The following is a 17,694-nucleotide window of genomic DNA, read 5'->3' as shown; positions in this document are numbered from 1 at the left end:
ACAAAGGATTTCATAACAGTCACTGACGAGGATCTAATCAGATTCCAAATGAAAATTATTGTTGGAAACAATCGATTTTGATTGTTGATTTCAGTAAACAAAAGAACTACAAAAGTCAGATCGGCACATCACAAGCAAAAGTATACAACATTGATTATAGTAACTCACTTCCTTTGATTTATATGACCTCAAGACAACAGACTATCTACCAAAAATTTTATATCCGAGAAGTTGTAAAAATAAATCAAATAAAAATTAGGGTCAACTAAAATTTCCTTGAATCATTTTCACACATTTTCATATTCCTTGACTCGGAAGGGTGAGCAAGGACTGAGCAAGTGTGATCTTCAAGATGAACTCTCTTCCAACCAACATCAGTGCTCTTCCTTGCAGTCATTGTATTGCGGCCAAGATTAAATCAAATTATCTTGCAAAACTGCCATCATTTTCTGATTGCACCTCACTGTCATATGGCTTCGATGCTGTCCTTGTTGCTGTCTCGTGGCTTCTTTGCCATCCTTTTTGCTGTCACAGCTGTAATGATGTCCAGAATCAGTACTTGATGCAGATATTGGTATCTTAATCATATGAACACAAAGGCGGGATGTAAAAGAAAATAGGCATGACATGAGTAAAACAACCAAAAGTAGAAACAGAATCAAATAATATTCCAGATCTACATCTGGCCAAAAAAATGGTTGAACACTTGTTAACAATAGCCAATGTATGGCAACTTAAGGCAGCAAGAATACCTCTAATGGTTCTGGCCCCAAGAAGGATACTTAACTCCTTCTTACCACCTTTCTAAATGATAAGAGAGATAAAAGAAGTGGACAATACAACTTTTCTTGTTCAAACTTACCTTTAAATTTCCTTTTCTTGTTAGCTCTCCTCCTTTTTCTCTCCGCCTGTGTAAGTTCTGCTTCTTCTTTAATATCACCTTTGCCCGAAAATACTTCCTCAGGAGCTAGCATTGCTGCATCAGAGACCGCCACAGGTGCAATCTGTCCAACGAAGACACGTCACACACTTGAGCATGATTGTCTATTTCAGACTTCAGGGTAGTAAAAATGATACTCCCAAAGGAAAAAAGAAAAACAAAATAACAGTTAAAAAGGAGGAGAAGGTAAGGATCACATTACCTCTTCCATAACTAGAGCAGGGACATTATCTTGTATAGACATATCCTCAATAACCTATCCCACAGATAGCAGATAACAAGTAAATACCAAAGAGAGAAATTAACTTTCGCAATCATAGATAACACTTATGTTGAGAAGCATACGGGTTTTGGAGTGAAGTGGAAATGAGAAAGAGCATCCAACTTCAAGCAAAGTTTCCTGAACAGCATTTCTGCCTGATCAATGATATACACCACAAGGCTAATGAATCAGCACTTTTATGAAGCAGAAGGATGAACACATAAGACAAAACCTCAGGAAAAAAAAACTCATGAAGGTATGCATATATTTGTGTATACAAGGAGATTAAAGTTCTATGTATTACAAAGAAACATAAAATCATAGCAGAATAGAAACAACAAAAATTAAAACATGAACCTCATTCTTCTGCTTGTCTTTGGATGACAACGGGCCAGAATCTGCATTCATCTTTTGAAGATACTCTTGCTGCAGAAGGTAGATAAAATAGCTACTCAATACTTTATCCTCGCAACTGAACATACTAACATAGGAAAACAACTTCTGAATATAACATATAGATCCTAAGAAAGAAAGAAAGAAATCCAACTCAAGGGGACAAAAGCATGTTGGTGAAGTGAACCAAGTGATGCATTGAAGATACATACCTCATAATCTTCAGCCAGTCCTTTCTTGCTCTTATTCTCATCCTATATATCAAACAAAGAAAGATTAGACATTGAGGAAGTTAATGTTTCTACAACATACCATAATTAGACTCCAAAGGTATTATAGAATAAAGCTTACCATCTCCTTTCTTTCTCTTGGTGCCTTAGTAGGTAAAGCAGGAGCCCTTTGAACATCATCAAAAAGTTCCTATATAACACAAGATCCATTTTATGACCCGTCATGATCCACTTAAAAAAGAAAAAAGAGGAAGTTGAAAAAACAAACAACAATACAACTATACAAGTCAAACAATCACAGAATGAGGATTTTTCTTCTCTAATTTATAGTGGTCCATACAACATACCAAAAAGTTCCCTGTATATAAGTGATTGATCAAAAGACCGAAAACAATAAATAACTGAACTTTGAACTGATCACATGAAAGCACATTTCTGGAATGTATCTATCAAAAATGTTGTTTACCTGCTCAATCCTTTTCCGGATCATATCCTCAACTGCTACTGTAACCTCCTCTGTGATCGGAGGGGCGGGTCTAACATTGTGTTCAAAATCTAGATCAACTTCTAACGCACTGTTCGGTGGCCTTTTTGTTGCAGTTACCTGTCCAAAGCCAAAACTAATGTGTAATCCATTTAAAGACTCATGTATTTCACTAGATAATTGAAGTTACAATAGTGTCAATTAGTGTCAAAAGTAAAATAAAAGAAATGAGAAACAACGTACCTCTCCCCGCATGGTCCAAGTTTTGGGGTCCATATTTGCTTTTTCCCTCTGCTCTATTTCGGACTTAAGTTTCAGTTGCTGCTTTTCATGGGTAGAAAGTTCCTTTTTCCCAAAGAAGTCTTCATATCTGTAGCACAAATGCAGAGTCAAGCATATACCAATGCAGATACACACAGACACACGTTGTAACGCTGATTAATCAAAAGCAAAACAAACGAAATGAAAAGAAACAACCCGAAACACCTTATAATCAAACAAACAAATATACATGAACAATGTTTTTGTAATCAATCACTAATTGCAGAACCCAAGTAACTGAATGAATGCAGTACCTTGCATCCTTGCCATCCCCGTCGTCCTCAGCTTCCCCTAGATTCATGAGCTAAACAGGCAAAAGGAATTTGAATTAACAACCCAAAAATTAAAGCTTCAAATTTCAAAATCAGCAAAATTCTTAAACCAAAACCATTTAAATAAAAAACCAGCCTCACCTCCTGAGCATCATCCTCTTCCTCCTTACCTTCACCATCTTCTTCTTCATCCTCCTTGTCGTTCTCATATTCCTCTGCTTCTGTAGCCTTCAAATACTTCCCTAAAGCCTTTATATTAAAGAAACCGTCCTCAATTTCATTGTTGCCTCCACCTTGTTCTTCTTCATCTTCTTCTTCTACCTTTTCTTCTTCCTCCTCCTCCTCCTCCTCATCTTCGTCTTCTTCTTCTTCTTCTTCCGCCACGTCATCATCAGATTCCTCCAAATCCTCATCGAATTCCTCGCCGTCCTCCTCCTTCTCAGCTTCCAGAACCTTCTCCTCTCCGTCCACAACCACCTTCAGCTTCTTGATCTCCGCCGGATTCTTCTCGTACCGCTTCAATTCGCGGCGGAGGCTCGAGATGAGCGGCTGGGATTGGATATCGATTTGCTGCCATATCTGCTCGGCGTCGAAGCCGTCCACCAGGAGCTGATCGAAAGGCGATTTCGGCGTGAACGGCCTGATGGAGGAGAAGAGGTTCTTCAATGCGGCTCGAGCCTTTTCAGAGAGGTCGGGGCTAGGCGCCAGCCACTGCGTTGGCTCCGTCGCTTTAACGGAGTTCAGAGCTTCGCTACCGGCCGCCATGATTGAGCGGCGTTCGAGCTGGGGGTTGTGTTCTGGTTTCTCTCAGATTTTGTTCCTGTGTTTGGGGGGTTTAGGGTTTTAGATTGGGCGGGTTGAACTCTACTATGTAACTATTAACTGAAGTATAATAGGCTTCTGGTTTTTTTACTTTTATTTATTTTTTGTTTAAGGATAACCCTAATTTGTGTTTGGCCCAAACTCTAGATTACTTGACCTAGTGGTAATAGGGTTAAATTAGAAGGATCTAGATTCCTATTCAATGTACGATTACTTTCCTTGTATGATTGAGATTCTATGCATTGTAATCCTCTATATAAAGAGGCCCCTATTATCAATGAGAATATACAGCAAATTTATCTCAAATTCAGTTTCTCTACAACACATTATCAGCACGAGCCCTAACCCTAGCTTTAGAAACCAAAACCCCAGAAATTGATCAAGCTCCACCAGATTTGCCTTGCCTGCGCTACTACTGCCCCCGCAGCGCAACTCAGCTTTAACCCTACCAGGTTAGCCTCGCTGCCCCTGTAGCGCCCGCAAGCCCTGCTTGCGTTCTACCTTCGCGTGCGCTCGCCTGCCCTCGCGACCGCGACTCACCAGCGGCCCCGCGGCATCTCCACAGCATCCCCGCAACTGTCCTCGCGGCATCCCCGCAACTATCCTCGCAGCGGCCCCGCAACAGTCCTCGCGGCATCCCGCAGCATCCTCGCGGCCTCGCGACATCCCCGCAGCAATCGCATCCCCGCAGCGGCCCCGCAACAGTCCTCGCAGCATCTCCGCAGCGTCCTCGCGACATCCTCGCAGCGATCCTGCAGTATCACTGCACAGCCCAGCCAACAACTTCTCCGGAAAAAAAAATTCCAGCATCTTTTCAAGGTAAACTTTTCTAAAAGTTCCCGTTTTTGAAGTTTTTCAATTTCTTCTTCTTTTTCTCGGGGACTTCCAACATCCCTTCTTCTACCCCCCTTTCTTCTTCATAGGGGAGACCAAAAGCCGAACTGTTGGGGGTTCGTGCTCACTCCAAGCTTGGAGCTTGTAGAGTCCTCCAAACTTAGAGTTTGTTGAGAAGAAAACGATCGACCACATACATCGTTGTTTCGATCTAATCCAAAACCCCTCTTGGAATCGGATTTTCTTGGTAGCGACTACGCTCAGAAAATCCCTAATTTCTTGGAAGCGACTACGCTCAGAAATTTAATAGTTTTTCGTGGTAGCCTTTTTCGCTCCGAAACTAACCCTAATCTTGTGTTGTTTTTCAGGATGAGTAACCTGAACAAGTTGAACTTTGTTCCACTGGAGACAACTGGCGCTGGATACCATAGGTGGGTCCGAGATGTGCGCCAACATCTTAAGGCTGATGGACTTCTGGAAGCCATCCAAGAGCCTAGTCAGAACGTGCTCTCCATTGAGCAAGCTAATGCTGTTGAAGCAAAACAAGCTAAAGCCATCATTCTCATGACAAGGCACATGAATGACGCGCTCCAAAGTGAATACCTCAATGAGGAAGACCCAAGAAAGCTATGGGTAGAACTTGAGCAGCGATTTGGCAACGTTCGTGACTCCCTGCTTCCTGATTTAGAAGTGCGATGGCATAGCCTCCGCTTTTGTGATTTCAAGTCTGTGCTTGATTATAACTCGGAAGCTCTTCGTATCAAGTCTCTGATGGAGTTTTGTGGCCAAGCCATAACTGATACGATGTTGATCGAGAAGACTCTCTCTACCTTCCCCGTCTCTGCCCTGATGATTTCAAAGAATTATCGGATTGATGTGAAAGCAGGACGTATCACAAGATTTCATGAGCTCATTGGCGCCATGAACGTAGCTGAAAAGCACGACAATATTCTTGTGAAGAACTATAATGCTAGACCCGTGGGAACTAAGTCTATTCCGGAGTCTAACTATAGTCGCGCCCCCAAGGGAGGACGCAAGGAGCGAAACCCTAAGAGTAGGGACAATTCTGGACGTTCTGGTCCATATTCTCGCCCTAAAGAGGAAGGAAATCGCCAAGAGAGGCGTGCACGGAACCGTGGAGGTCAGCGTGTGAAGAGAGAGAGAGGCGGAGCCTCCGGCTATGGTGGTGACGCCACCAAGAGTAATAGGCGTCCAAATCATGCACTAAAAGCACCTCGATCAAGGGAGCCTGACCATAAAGATGTTTGTCTTCGATGTGGATCAAGTGGACATTGGGCAAAGAAGTGTACTGCATCCCAGAATGTTGCAAACGCATACAAGACGTATCGTGAAGCAAGGGAGGCAAATTACATGGAACAAGAAGATCAAGATGGCGATCTCGATCTAAGGGTGGAAGACTACAAGGATCAAGACCCAGAAACTGGCGATTTTGATTAAGTCTTTTTATTTTCCAAGACATGTAGGCAATTGCCATATTTATTGGATTAGATTTTCTTTGGTTAAAGAAACGATGATGTAATTCCGTTTGGCTTATTAATAAAAGTTGAGTTCTTTTCTTTATGACTCCTTTTTAATTATGAGCTTTTCTTTTCAAGGAATGGATGAACTTCAATGTCTTGCGGATAGTGCGACTACGCACACCATTCTTCGACATAGGCAATTATTCTTAGAGATGTTGCCTACATATTCCTCTGTGACTACGATGGCTGGGCCATCAGGTTTAGTTCAAGGACATGGAATTGCCCAATTCCTATTGCCGAATGGCACCTTGATTAAAGTCACTGAAGCTCTCTACGCTCCTAAGGCAAATCGAACCTTATTGAGCTTCAAAGATATAAGAGCCAACGGATTCCATGCGGAAACGCATAATATATGAGAACGGAAAAGCGTTCCTTTGCATTACCTCTAATGATTGCGGACGAAAGCGCATCTTAGAGAAGCTTATGTGTCAAACTAGTGGACTTTATGTCACTACCATTTGACCAATTGAATCCAATAATGTCATAAGAGAATATCTCTTGGATTCAGACACATATTGGCTTTGGCATGACCGACTAGGACATCTTGGTCGTGATATGATGCTCCGTATACTTAAGACTTCACACGGGCATCCTTTCTTCAGAGTGAGAAGAAGCAAGAATCAAAAATTGATTCAAGGACTTAGCAAGACCGCAAAAATTGCAGCTTCTGGCGCTGCTGCTGTCTTGGGCCGCCGAAAGGCCGCCCCTGTCCCTAGTGATGACGCCATCAATGGCGCCAACCATGAGCATGACGCCATGGTTGCTCCTCCTAGTGGCCATGACGCCGCACAAACCATATTGGGAGATGTAGTCACACACTTTGCTTCTAATAGCGCCACAGACGCTCAGACCCAACCAAAATCCTCATTGGTTACTTCTAAGGCCCCTCGCTCATTTTGCAAAGCCTGTTCCTTCGGGAAATTAGGACCGAGACCGTCCTACGCAAAGGATCCTAAAATACTCATTCCGTTCTTACAGAGAATCCAAGGGGATATCTGTGGACCAATCCAACCATCATGCGGACCTTTTAAATACTTTATGGTATTGGTTGATGCGTCGACACGCTGGTCACATGTCGCGTTGTTGTCCACTCGAAATGATGCTTATGCTAAACTCCTTACCCAGATCATCCGTCTACGGGCTCACTACCCTGACCATCCAATTAAGTCAATTCGACTTGATAATGCTGGGGAGTTTACATCGAAAACGTTCGATGACTATTGCATGTCACTGGGGATTGATGTAGAACATCCAGTTCCCCATGTTCATACCCAAAATGGTCTCGCAGAAGCCGCTATCAAACGACTACATATGATAGCACGGACATTGGTTATGCGCACCAATCTCCCTGTTTCTGCTTGGGGATATGCAATATTGCATGCAGCGACGCTAATTCGTCTACGACCCACTGCAACCCAATCTTACTCTGCGTTACAGCTAGTGACTGGGTACGAGCCTGATATCTCGCATTTACGCATTTTTGGGTGTGCCATCTATGTGCCTATTACGCCGCCACAGCGTACTAAGATGGGTCCACAACGACGAATGGGCATCTATGTTGGCTATGAATCTCCAACTATTGTCCGCTATCTTGAACCCTTGACAAGCGATCTCTTTACCGCTAGATTTGCGGATTGTCACTTTGATGAGACGGTCTTCCCATCGTTAGTGTTTGGACCCAAAATAAACATTTTGGCCTGACAAGGCACGTCTTGGAGAAATTGAGCCAATATCAGTGGCTCAAGCTATATATTGTCGACAAGCTCGAAATATATATTTAGGGGCTAAATAAAGCCTACTATGGAAGTATGAAAAGTCAACTTTAGCATATTTTCCTACTTTGGCTAGGAGAAACCGAGCTAGACAAGGAAGGAGGGGCGGCCGCCTGACCAAATGAACTTGAAATGAGCTGAAACTCTGCAGATCCATTCTAGACAGCCCAAGGATCATTTCTTATGAAGAGTGCCAGAGATATTTTTGAGTGGAAGGCCTTCAAACAATCAGTTCAATTTTCTACAGAAGCAAAACTGGAAAACTGGACCTGTAAGAGGTCCAGCAGCGTTTCCGGCCCAACCACTATATGAAAAGCTCTGAAATTTGACCAGTGTGATCTACACTCATAGTGGAACATTTGTTATGAAGAGGTCATAGTCAAAATCAGAATGCTTGTTGGAGAAATAATTGAAGGAATAAAGGGGCAGAAAGTGACCTAAAAACAGCTCAATATTCACATGTTCATGTTTCCTACCCACATGAAGAAAGCTAGATGCTTCTCTCTTTTTCCTTGGATATATTTTTCTTCTACAATCTCTTTAATAGATCATCATCACTTCCATGTTGTTGCACCTTCATGCTTTGCTTTCATTTCATCATTTCTCTATCTTTTCCATATTTTACAAATCACTTTCATACTCCACTTTCATTATTTTTCTTCCACTCATCATTTCACTCTTCTTTTTCTTCCCTATATAAACACCTTCTCTTCTCATTCTAAAACACCCATTCACATTCAACAACAACATCTCTAAGATGATCTAAGTTCTCTCTAGAGCAAACCTCTCTAAGAGCAACTCCTCTCCCTCTCTTTCTCTTTCTCTTACCGATGATCACACTCCTAGTCCTGGTCTCCTCAGGAGCCGACTATTAGTGCCACCAAACCCTCTGTCAACGTGCTTCGGTCCTAGTCTCCTTGGGAGCCGACGGTAGTGCCGCGACCACAACGGTTACGGAACCAGCCAAGCAAGGGTAACGCCCTAGCAACCCAGCCAAGCTAAAGTCACGCTTTAGCAAGTTCTCCTCATTTCCCAGTGGTTCTCGCTCTGCTCGATCTACAACATCGAGTATCGATTGGTGATTTTCAAGAAGCTCAGTAAAAGTCCTCGCCACGAGGCACAAAGAATCCCACGACGAGGTTGGTGCTCTCCTCGTCCACAATTGCTTGAAAGAAGTCAGGTCAAGGGACACCCCCGACGACCGCACCCGAACGGTGCTGGCACGCCTGCGCAGAAAAGAGACTGTTGACCAGCTGCAGCAAAATTGGAGCCAAACATTTTGGCACGCCCAGTGGGACTACACCAGAGTCTTTTTATGTTCACCATCATTGGGATGCCAGAGGAAATTCTTTACCAAAAGAAATTCCTGAAGTCATGGCGACGATAGAAGGCTATGTGCCCATTCCCATTCCAGAGAATGCGAGCATAGAAGAGCGGCTTGATATCCTTCAAAAGAATTCTACCGCATACCATGAGAATCTGAGTAAAGCCCTCGCGGAGGACCGTCGACGGCTCGATGAGTTCACGATTCCAGAACCTGCTCGCGAAGAGGTCATTTCTGAGACTAACTTGCCTATAGGTGGCAATCAACGTAAGGGTCTCACTGTTGAGTCACAGCCTTACACAGAGGTTGTGCATGGAGAAGACGGTCCACAAGAATGTTTTTCTGACAATGAAATTGTCTCTGAACATATAGCTGATTTTTCCACTGATCAAGCCAAATACGTGGCTACTGATCAGATGCATGGGGGGCAAGATGGAGCCCATGTTCATTCTGTTGATCACCAAAAGGAATTTCTTAAAAATTCTAATAGCCAAGCGGTGATTAAATATGATCTAGGCGACCAAATTGTTGTTTTTGAGGCTCTTGATCATGAGAATTCAAACCAACAAGTGGTCGTCTATAATGGCCAATCTGTGGCTAATGCTATGCCAACAAAGATACTTGGGGGGCAAGATTACTCCTCCTACGAGCCAAATTGCTTCCAATTCTTCGACGCGAAGTATCTTTGTTCTTTTCCTACAAGCTCTCACAGGAGGAATTTTTACCCTACAAATTTTGATACATCGGAGCTTGGAATGAAGCATAGATGGCCTCCCCCGTGGTCTTCTAGAGGTTAGCCAAACATGGTGTTGCTAGCTTCTTTCTTTCTTTGCTTTTAATTTTCTGTTAATTTTTCGTTTCTATTTTTCTTTTCATTAAAAAAAAAATAAAATAAAAAATAAAAAGTTGAATTTGGTAAGGGGTTGTGAATCATAACGGAATAGGTGAAGTCTCTTTTGTTAATATTGGCCTAAACTCCCTATTGGTGCCTAGTTCAGGTCCCTTAAGGTTAAGGGCGGCTTTTATTAACACTTGTTGAACTGTCTTCACACTTATGACCTTTCTCATCTTAGTAAGTATAGCCTATGTGAAATGGTGTCTAGAAAGGGGACAACGTTCATGACAGTTTCTTGAATCCAGAAGTGCGTGCAAATGGGCCTAAACCACTATGTGGGAGTAGCTCATGCCAAAATGGATTCTGCCTCTCTTGTTCGCCCTCCCCCACCTGGCCATTTCAGTAAGGTTGCCCAACGGATTTGAAAGAAAATTTGTGTCTAGGCGACTATACTTGGGCTGCATGTCTAAACCTTGATTCACATTGTCTTATTGAATTCAGCTACTTATCAAAAAAAAATTAGTGCGATCCAAAAATTACTGAGGAGTCAAAACACTGAGGGATTAATTTATTAGCCAGTCTCTTCGCATAAGCCTTCGGGGACAATTCTAGTGTTCCTACACTCGCGAAGCCCATTCATGAAGGCCTGTTTTTGAGGCCCATAATCATTTCTTCACTATGCCTAGCAACACTAGGGGGGGCAACACTATACAATACTAAGCCCATTCAGCTATTAAAAAAAAAAAAAAAAAAATATTGTGTTCTTGCCTAATAGTGGCTGGAATTTGCTAATATACTTAAGAGGCCATTGGTATTGGTCTGGGCACATATACAAGAGGCATTTAATATGCCTAGTATGGTATTAGCAGTGGAGGAGGTCAACTCAATATTTTTGCCAATAATTGTGGCGAAAGCTGGGTTGCGAATTGTTGGCAGCGAAGTGGTTTTAATTACATGGCCTCGCAAAGGATGGTTCGCAAAGGAAGACTGGCGATTAATATATGTATGTTCACTATGTATAATTAAGAGGGAGAGAGGCTACTGTTCAAGTAATTTTAGTCAAGCCAATACAAGTGGCTTTGGAGCAACGACATTATAAGAGCAGTGCTGATTCAAGACCTCTTCAGTCAAGACGAAGACCTTTTGACTTCAAGGTCTGGGGGGCAATGTTTGGACCCAAAATAAACATTTTGGCCTGACAAGGCACGTCTTGGAGAAATTGAGCCAATATCAGTGACTCAAGCTATATATTGTCGACAAGCTCGAAATATATATTTAGGGGCTAAATAAAGCCTACTATGGAAGTATGAAAAGTCAACTTTAGCATATTTTCCTACTTCGGCTAGGAGAAACCGAGCTAGACAAGGAAGGAGGGGCGGCCGCCTGACCAAATGAACTTGAAATGAGCTGAAACTCTGCAGATCCATTCTAGACAGCCCAAGGATCATTTCTTATGAAGAGTGCCAGAGATATTTTTGAGTGGAAGGCCTTCAAACAATCAGTCCAATTTTCTACAGAAGCAAAACTGGAAAACTGGACCTGTAAGAGGTCCAGCAGCGTTTCCGGCCCAACCACTATATGAAAAGCTCTGAAATTTGACCAGTGTGATCTACACTCATAGTGGAACATTTGTTATGAAGAGGTCATAGTCAAAATCAGAATGCTTGTTGGAGAAATAATTGAAGGAATAAAGGGGCAGAAAGTGACCTAAAAACAGCTCAATATTCACATGTTCATGTTTCCTACCCACATGAAGAAAGCTAGATGCTTCTCTCTTTTTCCTTGGATATATTTTTCTTCTACAATCTCTTTAATAGATCATCATCACTTCCATGTTGTTGCACCTTCATGCTTTGCTTTCATTTCATCATTTCTCTATCTTTTCCATATTTTACAAATCACTTTCATACTCCACTTTCATTATTTTTCTTCCACTCATCATTTCACTCTTCTTTTTCTTCCCTATATAAACACCTTCTCTTCTCATTCTAAAACACCCATTCACATTCAACAACAACATCTCTAAGATGATCTAAGTTCTCTCTAGAGCAAACCTCTCTAAGAGCAACTCCTCTCCCTCTCTTTCTCTTTCTCTTACCGATGATCACACTCCTAGTCCTGGTCTCCTCAGGAGCCGACTATTAGTGCCACCAAACCCTCTGTCAACGTGCTTCGGTCCTAGTCTCCTTGGGAGCCGACGGTAGTGCCGCGACCACAACGGTTACGGAACCAGCCAAGCAAGGGTAACGCCCTAGCAACCCAGCCAAGCTAAAGTCACGCTTTAGCAAGTTCTCCTCATTTCCCAGTGGTTCTCGCTCTGCTCGATCTACAACATCGAGTATCGATTGGTGATTTTCAAGAAGCTCAGTAAAAGTCCTCGCCACGAGGCACAAAGAATCCCACGACGAGGTTGGTGCTCTCCTCGTCCACAATTGCTTGAAAGAAGTCAGGTCAAGGGACACCCCCGACGACCGCACCCGAACGGTGCTGGCACGCCTGCGCAGAAAAGAGACTGTTGACCAGCTGCAGCAAAATTGGAGCCAAACATTTTGGCACGCCCAGTGGGACTACACCAGAGTCTTTTTATGTTCACCATCATTGGGATGCCAGAGGAAATTCTTTACCAAAAGAAATTCCTGAAGTCATGGCGACGATAGAAGGCTATGTGCCCATTCCCATTCCAGAGAATGCGAGCATAGAAGAGCGGCTTGATATCCTTCAAAAGAATTCTACCGCATACCATGAGAATCTGAGTAAAGCCCTCGCGGAGGACCGTCGACGGCTCGATGAGTTCACGATTCCAGAACCTGCTCGCGAAGAGGTCATTTCTGAGACTAACTTGCCTATAGGTGGCAATCAACGTAAGGGTCTCACTGTTGAGTCACAGCCTTACACAGAGGTTGTGCATGGAGAAGACGGTCCACAAGAATGTTTTTCTGACAATGAAATTGTCTCTGAACATATAGCTGATTTTTCCACTGATCAAGCCAAATACGTGGCTACTGATCAGATGCATGGGGGGCAAGATGGAGCCCATGTTCATTCTGTTGATCACCAAAAGGAATTTCTTAAAAATTCTAATAGCCAAGCGGTGATTAAATATGATCTAGGCGACCAAATTGTTGTTTTTGAGGCTCTTGATCATGAGAATTCAAACCAACAAGTGGTCGTCTATAATGGCCAATCTGTGGCTAATGCTATGCCAACAAAGATACTTGGGGGGCAAGATTACTCCTCCTACGAGCCAAATTGCTTCCAATTCTTCGACGCGAAGTATCTTTGTTCTTTTCCTACAAGCTCTCACAGGAGGAATTTTTACCCTACAAATTTTGATACATCGGAGCTTGGAATGAAGCATAGATGGCCTCCCCCGTGGTCTTCTAGAGGTTAGCCAAACATGGTGTTGCTAGCTTCTTTCTTTCTTTGCTTTTAATTTTCTGTTAATTTTTCGTTTCTATTTTTCTTTTCATTAAAAAAAAAATAAAATAAAAAATAAAAAGTTGAATTTGGTAAGGGGTTGTGAATCATAACGGAATAGGTGAAGTCTCTTTTGTTAATATTGGCCTAAACTCCCTATTGGTGCCTAGTTCAGGTCCCTTAAGGTTAAGGGCGGCTTTTATTAACACTTGTTGAACTGTCTTCACACTTATGACCTTTCTCATCTTAGTAAGTATAGCCTATGTGAAATGGTGTCTAGAAAGGGGACAACGTTCATGACAGTTTCTTGAATCCAGAAGTGCGTGCAAATGGGCCTAAACCACTATGTGGGAGTAGCTCATGCCAAAATGGATTCTGCCTCTCTTGTTCGCCCTCCCCCACCTGGCCATTTCAGTAAGGTTGCCCAACGGATTTGAAAGAAAATTTGTGTCTAGGCGACTATACTTGGGCTGCATGTCTAAACCTTGATTCACATTGTCTTATTGAATTCAGCTACTTATCAAAAAAAAATTAGTGCGATCCAAAAATTACTGAGGAGTCAAAACACTGAGGGATTAATTTATTAGCCAGTCTCTTCGCATAAGCCTTCGGGGACAATTCTAGTGTTCCTACACTCGCGAAGCCCATTCATGAAGGCCTGTTTTTGAGGCCCATAATCATTTCTTCACTATGCCTAGCAACACTAGGGGGGGCAACACTATACAATACTAAGCCCATTCAGCTATTAAAAAAAAAAAAAAAAAAATATTGTGTTCTTGCCTAATAGTGGCTGGAATTTGCTAATATACTTAAGAGGCCATTGGTATTGGTCTGGGCACATATACAAGAGGCATTTAATATGCCTAGTATGGTATTAGCAGTGGAGGAGGTCAACTCAATATTTTTGCCAATAATTGTGGCGAAAGCTGGGTTGCGAATTGTTGGCAGCGAAGTGGTTTTAATTACATGGCCTCGCAAAGGATGGTTCGCAAAGGAAGACTGGCGATTAATATATGTATGTTCACTATGTATAATTAAGAGGGAGAGAGGCTACTGTTCAAGTAATTTTAGTCAAGCCAATACAAGTGGCTTTGGAGCAACGACATTATAAGAGCAGTGCTGATTCAAGACCTCTTCAGTCAAGACGAAGACCTTTTGACTTCAAGGTCTGGGGGGCAATGTTTGGACCCAAAATAAACATTTTGGCCTGACAAGGCACGTCTTGGAGAAATTGAGCCAATATCAGTGACTCAAGCTATATATTGTCGACAAGCTCGAAATATATATTTAGGGGCTAAATAAAGCCTACTATGGAAGTATGAAAAGTCAACTTTAGCATATTTTCCTACTTCGGCTAGGAGAAACCGAGCTAGACAAGGAAGGAGGGGCGGCCGCCTGACCAAATGAACTTGAAATGAGCTGAAACTCTGCAGATCCATTCTAGACAGCCCAAGGATCATTTCTTATGAAGAGTGCCAGAGATATTTTTGAGTGGAAGGCCTTCAAACAATCAGTCCAATTTTCTACAGAAGCAAAACTGGAAAACTGGACCTGTAAGAGGTCCAGCAGCGTTTCCGGCCCAACCACTATATGAAAAGCTCTGAAATTTGACCAGTGTGATCTACACTCATAGTGGAACATTTGTTATGAAGAGGTCATAGTCAAAATCAGAATTCTTGTTGGAGAAATAATTGAAGGAATAAAGGGGCAGAAAGTGACCTAAAAACAGCTCAATATTCACATGTTCATGTTTCCTACTCACATGAAGAAAGCTAGATGCTTCTCTCTTTTTCCTTGGATATATTTTTCTTCTACAATCTCTTTAATAGATCATCATCACTTCCATGTTGTTGCACCTTCATGCTTTGCTTTCATTTCATCATTTCTCTATCTTTTCCATATTTTACAAATCACTTTCATACTCCACTTTCATTATTTTTCTTCCACTCATCATTTCACTCTTCTTTTTCTTCCCTATATAAACACCTTCTCTTCTCATTCTAAAACACACATTCACATTCAACAACAACATCTCTAAGATGATCTAAGTTCTCTCTAGAGCAAACCTCTCTAAGAGCAACTCCTCTCCTTCTCTTTCTCTTAGCGGTGATCACACTCCTAGTCCTAGTCTTCTCAGAAGCCGACTTTCAGTGCCACCAAACCCTCTGTCAACATACTTCAGTCCTAGTCTCCTCGAGAGCCGATTGTAGTACCACGACCAAACACCAACACCAAGACACATTCACATTCAACAACAACATCTCTAAGATGATCTAAGTTCTCTCTAGAGCAAACCTCTCTAAGAGCAACTCCTCTCCCTCTCCTTCTCTTTCTCTTAGCGGTGATCACACTCTAAGTCCTAGTCTCCTCAGGAGCCGACTATTAGTGCCACCAAACCCTCTGTCAACGTGCTTCGGTCCTAGTCTCCTTGGGAGCCGACGGTAGTGCCGCGACCACAACGGTTACGGAACCAGCCAAGCAAGGGTAACGCCCTAGCAACCCAGCCAAGCTAAAGTCATGCTTTAGCAAGTTCTCCTCATTTCCCAGTGGTTCTCACTCTGCTCGATCTACAACATCGAGTATCGATTGGTGATTTTCAAGAAGCTCAGTAAAAGTCCTCGCCACGAGGCACAAAGAATCCCACGACGAGGTTGGTGCTCTCCTCGTCCACAATTGCTTGAAAGAAGTCAGGTCAAGGGACACCCCCGACGACCGCACCCGAACGGTGCTGGCACGCCTGCGCAGAAAAGAGACTGTTGACCAGCTGCAGCAAAATTGGAGCCAAACAGTTAGGGGGAGATAAGAACACAGATGTTCAACAGGAACGACAGGAATTGTCGTGGTCTGTCCCCACTATGTCTCATCTCGATCCCCGTACCGCACAGTCCGAACTTGAAGTGCGAAGAATAATCGAGCTCCAGAACGTAGCAGACACTCTGCCTGATGCGTTTTCTGATGTTGCCAAAGTGACGAGATCACACATACCTGCTGCAAACGTGCCTGCAAGGATCGATGTCCCGAATACTGGACATCACGCCACTCCTGTGACACCAGGAAATGGCGCCATTGCCCAACATGGCAATGATGTGGCATCTATGGCCGCAGGTCCCGCAAGAAAGCGCGGTAGACCAATTGGTTCGAAGGATACTCGCCCTAGAAAGAGAGCGAATGAGGCACAAACAAATCCTTTGATCATCGATACTCAAAACCCGTCTCATGAGAATGTTCCGGATTATGGTTATGTCCAAGAGACATCATTGGGGGACGCCTCAATGTCAGAACCTATCCATGAGAACGTAGAGATCTCTGTAAATTACACTAGTGTACATGGGACGTGGGAAAGAAACTCCATCATCATCGATGATGTATTCGCGTATTCAGTGGCGCGTGAGATTATTGAGACCGATGACATCGAACCACGCTCCGTTGATGAATGCCAACTTAGAGCTGATTGGCCAAAATGGAAAGATGCGATCCAGGCAGAACTTGATTCTCTAGCGAAAAGAAAGGTATTTGGCAAAGTTGTACCAATACCGCCCAACACCAAACCAGTTGGTCACAAATGGGTATTCGTTAGAAAGCGTAATGAGAGAGACGAGATTGTAAGATACAAAGCTCGCCTTGTGGCGCAAGGCTTCTCACAACGCCCTGAAATCGACTACGAGGAGACCTATTCTCCCGTAATGGACGTCATTACGTTCCGCTACCTTGTCAGTTTGGTAGTTTCCGAAAAACTGAACATGCAGCTTATGGATGTGGTTACTGCGTATCTATATGGGGATCTAGATACGGAGATATACATGAAGATTCCAGATGGAATTCAGTTACCCAAATCAAGTGGCTCTAAACCACGGAGCGCGTTTGCTATAAGGTTGAAACGCTCACTATATGGATTGAAACAATCCAGACGGATGTGGTATAACCGTCTAAGTGACTACTTGATTGGGAAGGGATATGTCAACAATGAACTATGCCCGTGTGTGTTCATAAAAAGGACAAGTTTCGGATTTGCAATAGTAGCGGTTTATGTCGATGACATGAACATAATTGGCACCCTTAAAGAATTAAGGGAAACCGCTGAACACTTGAAATCCGAGTTTGAGATGAAAGATCTTGGGAAAACACGGTTTTGCCTCGGTTTAGAACTTGAGCACCGTAAAGATGGTATCCTGATTCATCAATCAGCTTATACCCAAAAGATGCTTAGGCGCTTCAACACTGACAAAATTAAGCCTTCAAGCACCCCA

The 17,694-nt window shown here is 42.9% G+C and overlaps 1 protein-coding gene across 1 annotated transcript; it reads right to left on the bottom strand.

Moving 5' to 3' along the window:
• Window positions 1-49: 49 nt before the first annotated feature.
• Window positions 50-3,767, bottom strand: LOC133739278 (M phase phosphoprotein 10-like). The gene is made up of 11 exons (XM_062167019.1): window positions 3,044-3,767; window positions 2,885-2,934; window positions 2,553-2,679; window positions 2,292-2,429; window positions 1,947-2,015; window positions 1,808-1,849; window positions 1,560-1,628; window positions 1,286-1,357; window positions 1,143-1,196; window positions 863-1,004; window positions 50-534 (listed from the first exon to the last, which is right to left on the bottom strand). The coding sequence occupies exons 1-11, from the start codon at window positions 3,665-3,667 to the stop codon at window positions 467-469; spliced, it is 1,455 nt and encodes a 484-aa protein (XP_062023003.1). The 5' UTR covers window positions 3,668-3,767; the 3' UTR covers window positions 50-466.
• Window positions 3,768-17,694: the final 13,927 nt, after the last annotated feature.

This window comes from Rosa rugosa, chromosome 3 (genome assembly GCF_958449725.1).
Source record: "Rosa rugosa chromosome 3, drRosRugo1.1, whole genome shotgun sequence".
Taxonomy (NCBI): domain Eukaryota; kingdom Viridiplantae; phylum Streptophyta; class Magnoliopsida; order Rosales; family Rosaceae; genus Rosa; species Rosa rugosa.
The sequence above is the reverse complement of the archived record's forward strand: the minus strand, read 5'-3'. Positions and strand labels throughout refer to the sequence as shown.

Excerpts from the sequence above, each read along its gene's own strand:
- LOC133739278 (XM_062167019.1), bottom strand. The coding sequence starts at position 3,667 with ATGGCGGCCGGTAGCGAAGCTCTGAACTCCGTTAAAGCGACGGAGCCA. Across the intron at positions 1,850-1,946 it reads CAAGAGAAAGAAAGGAGATG|GATGAGAATAAGAGCAAGAA; the intron begins GTAAGCTTTATT and ends TTTGATATATAG. Across the intron at positions 1,005-1,142 it reads CTGCTCTAGTTATGGAAGAG|ATTGCACCTGTGGCGGTCTC; the intron begins GTAATGTGATCC and ends TTCGTTGGACAG.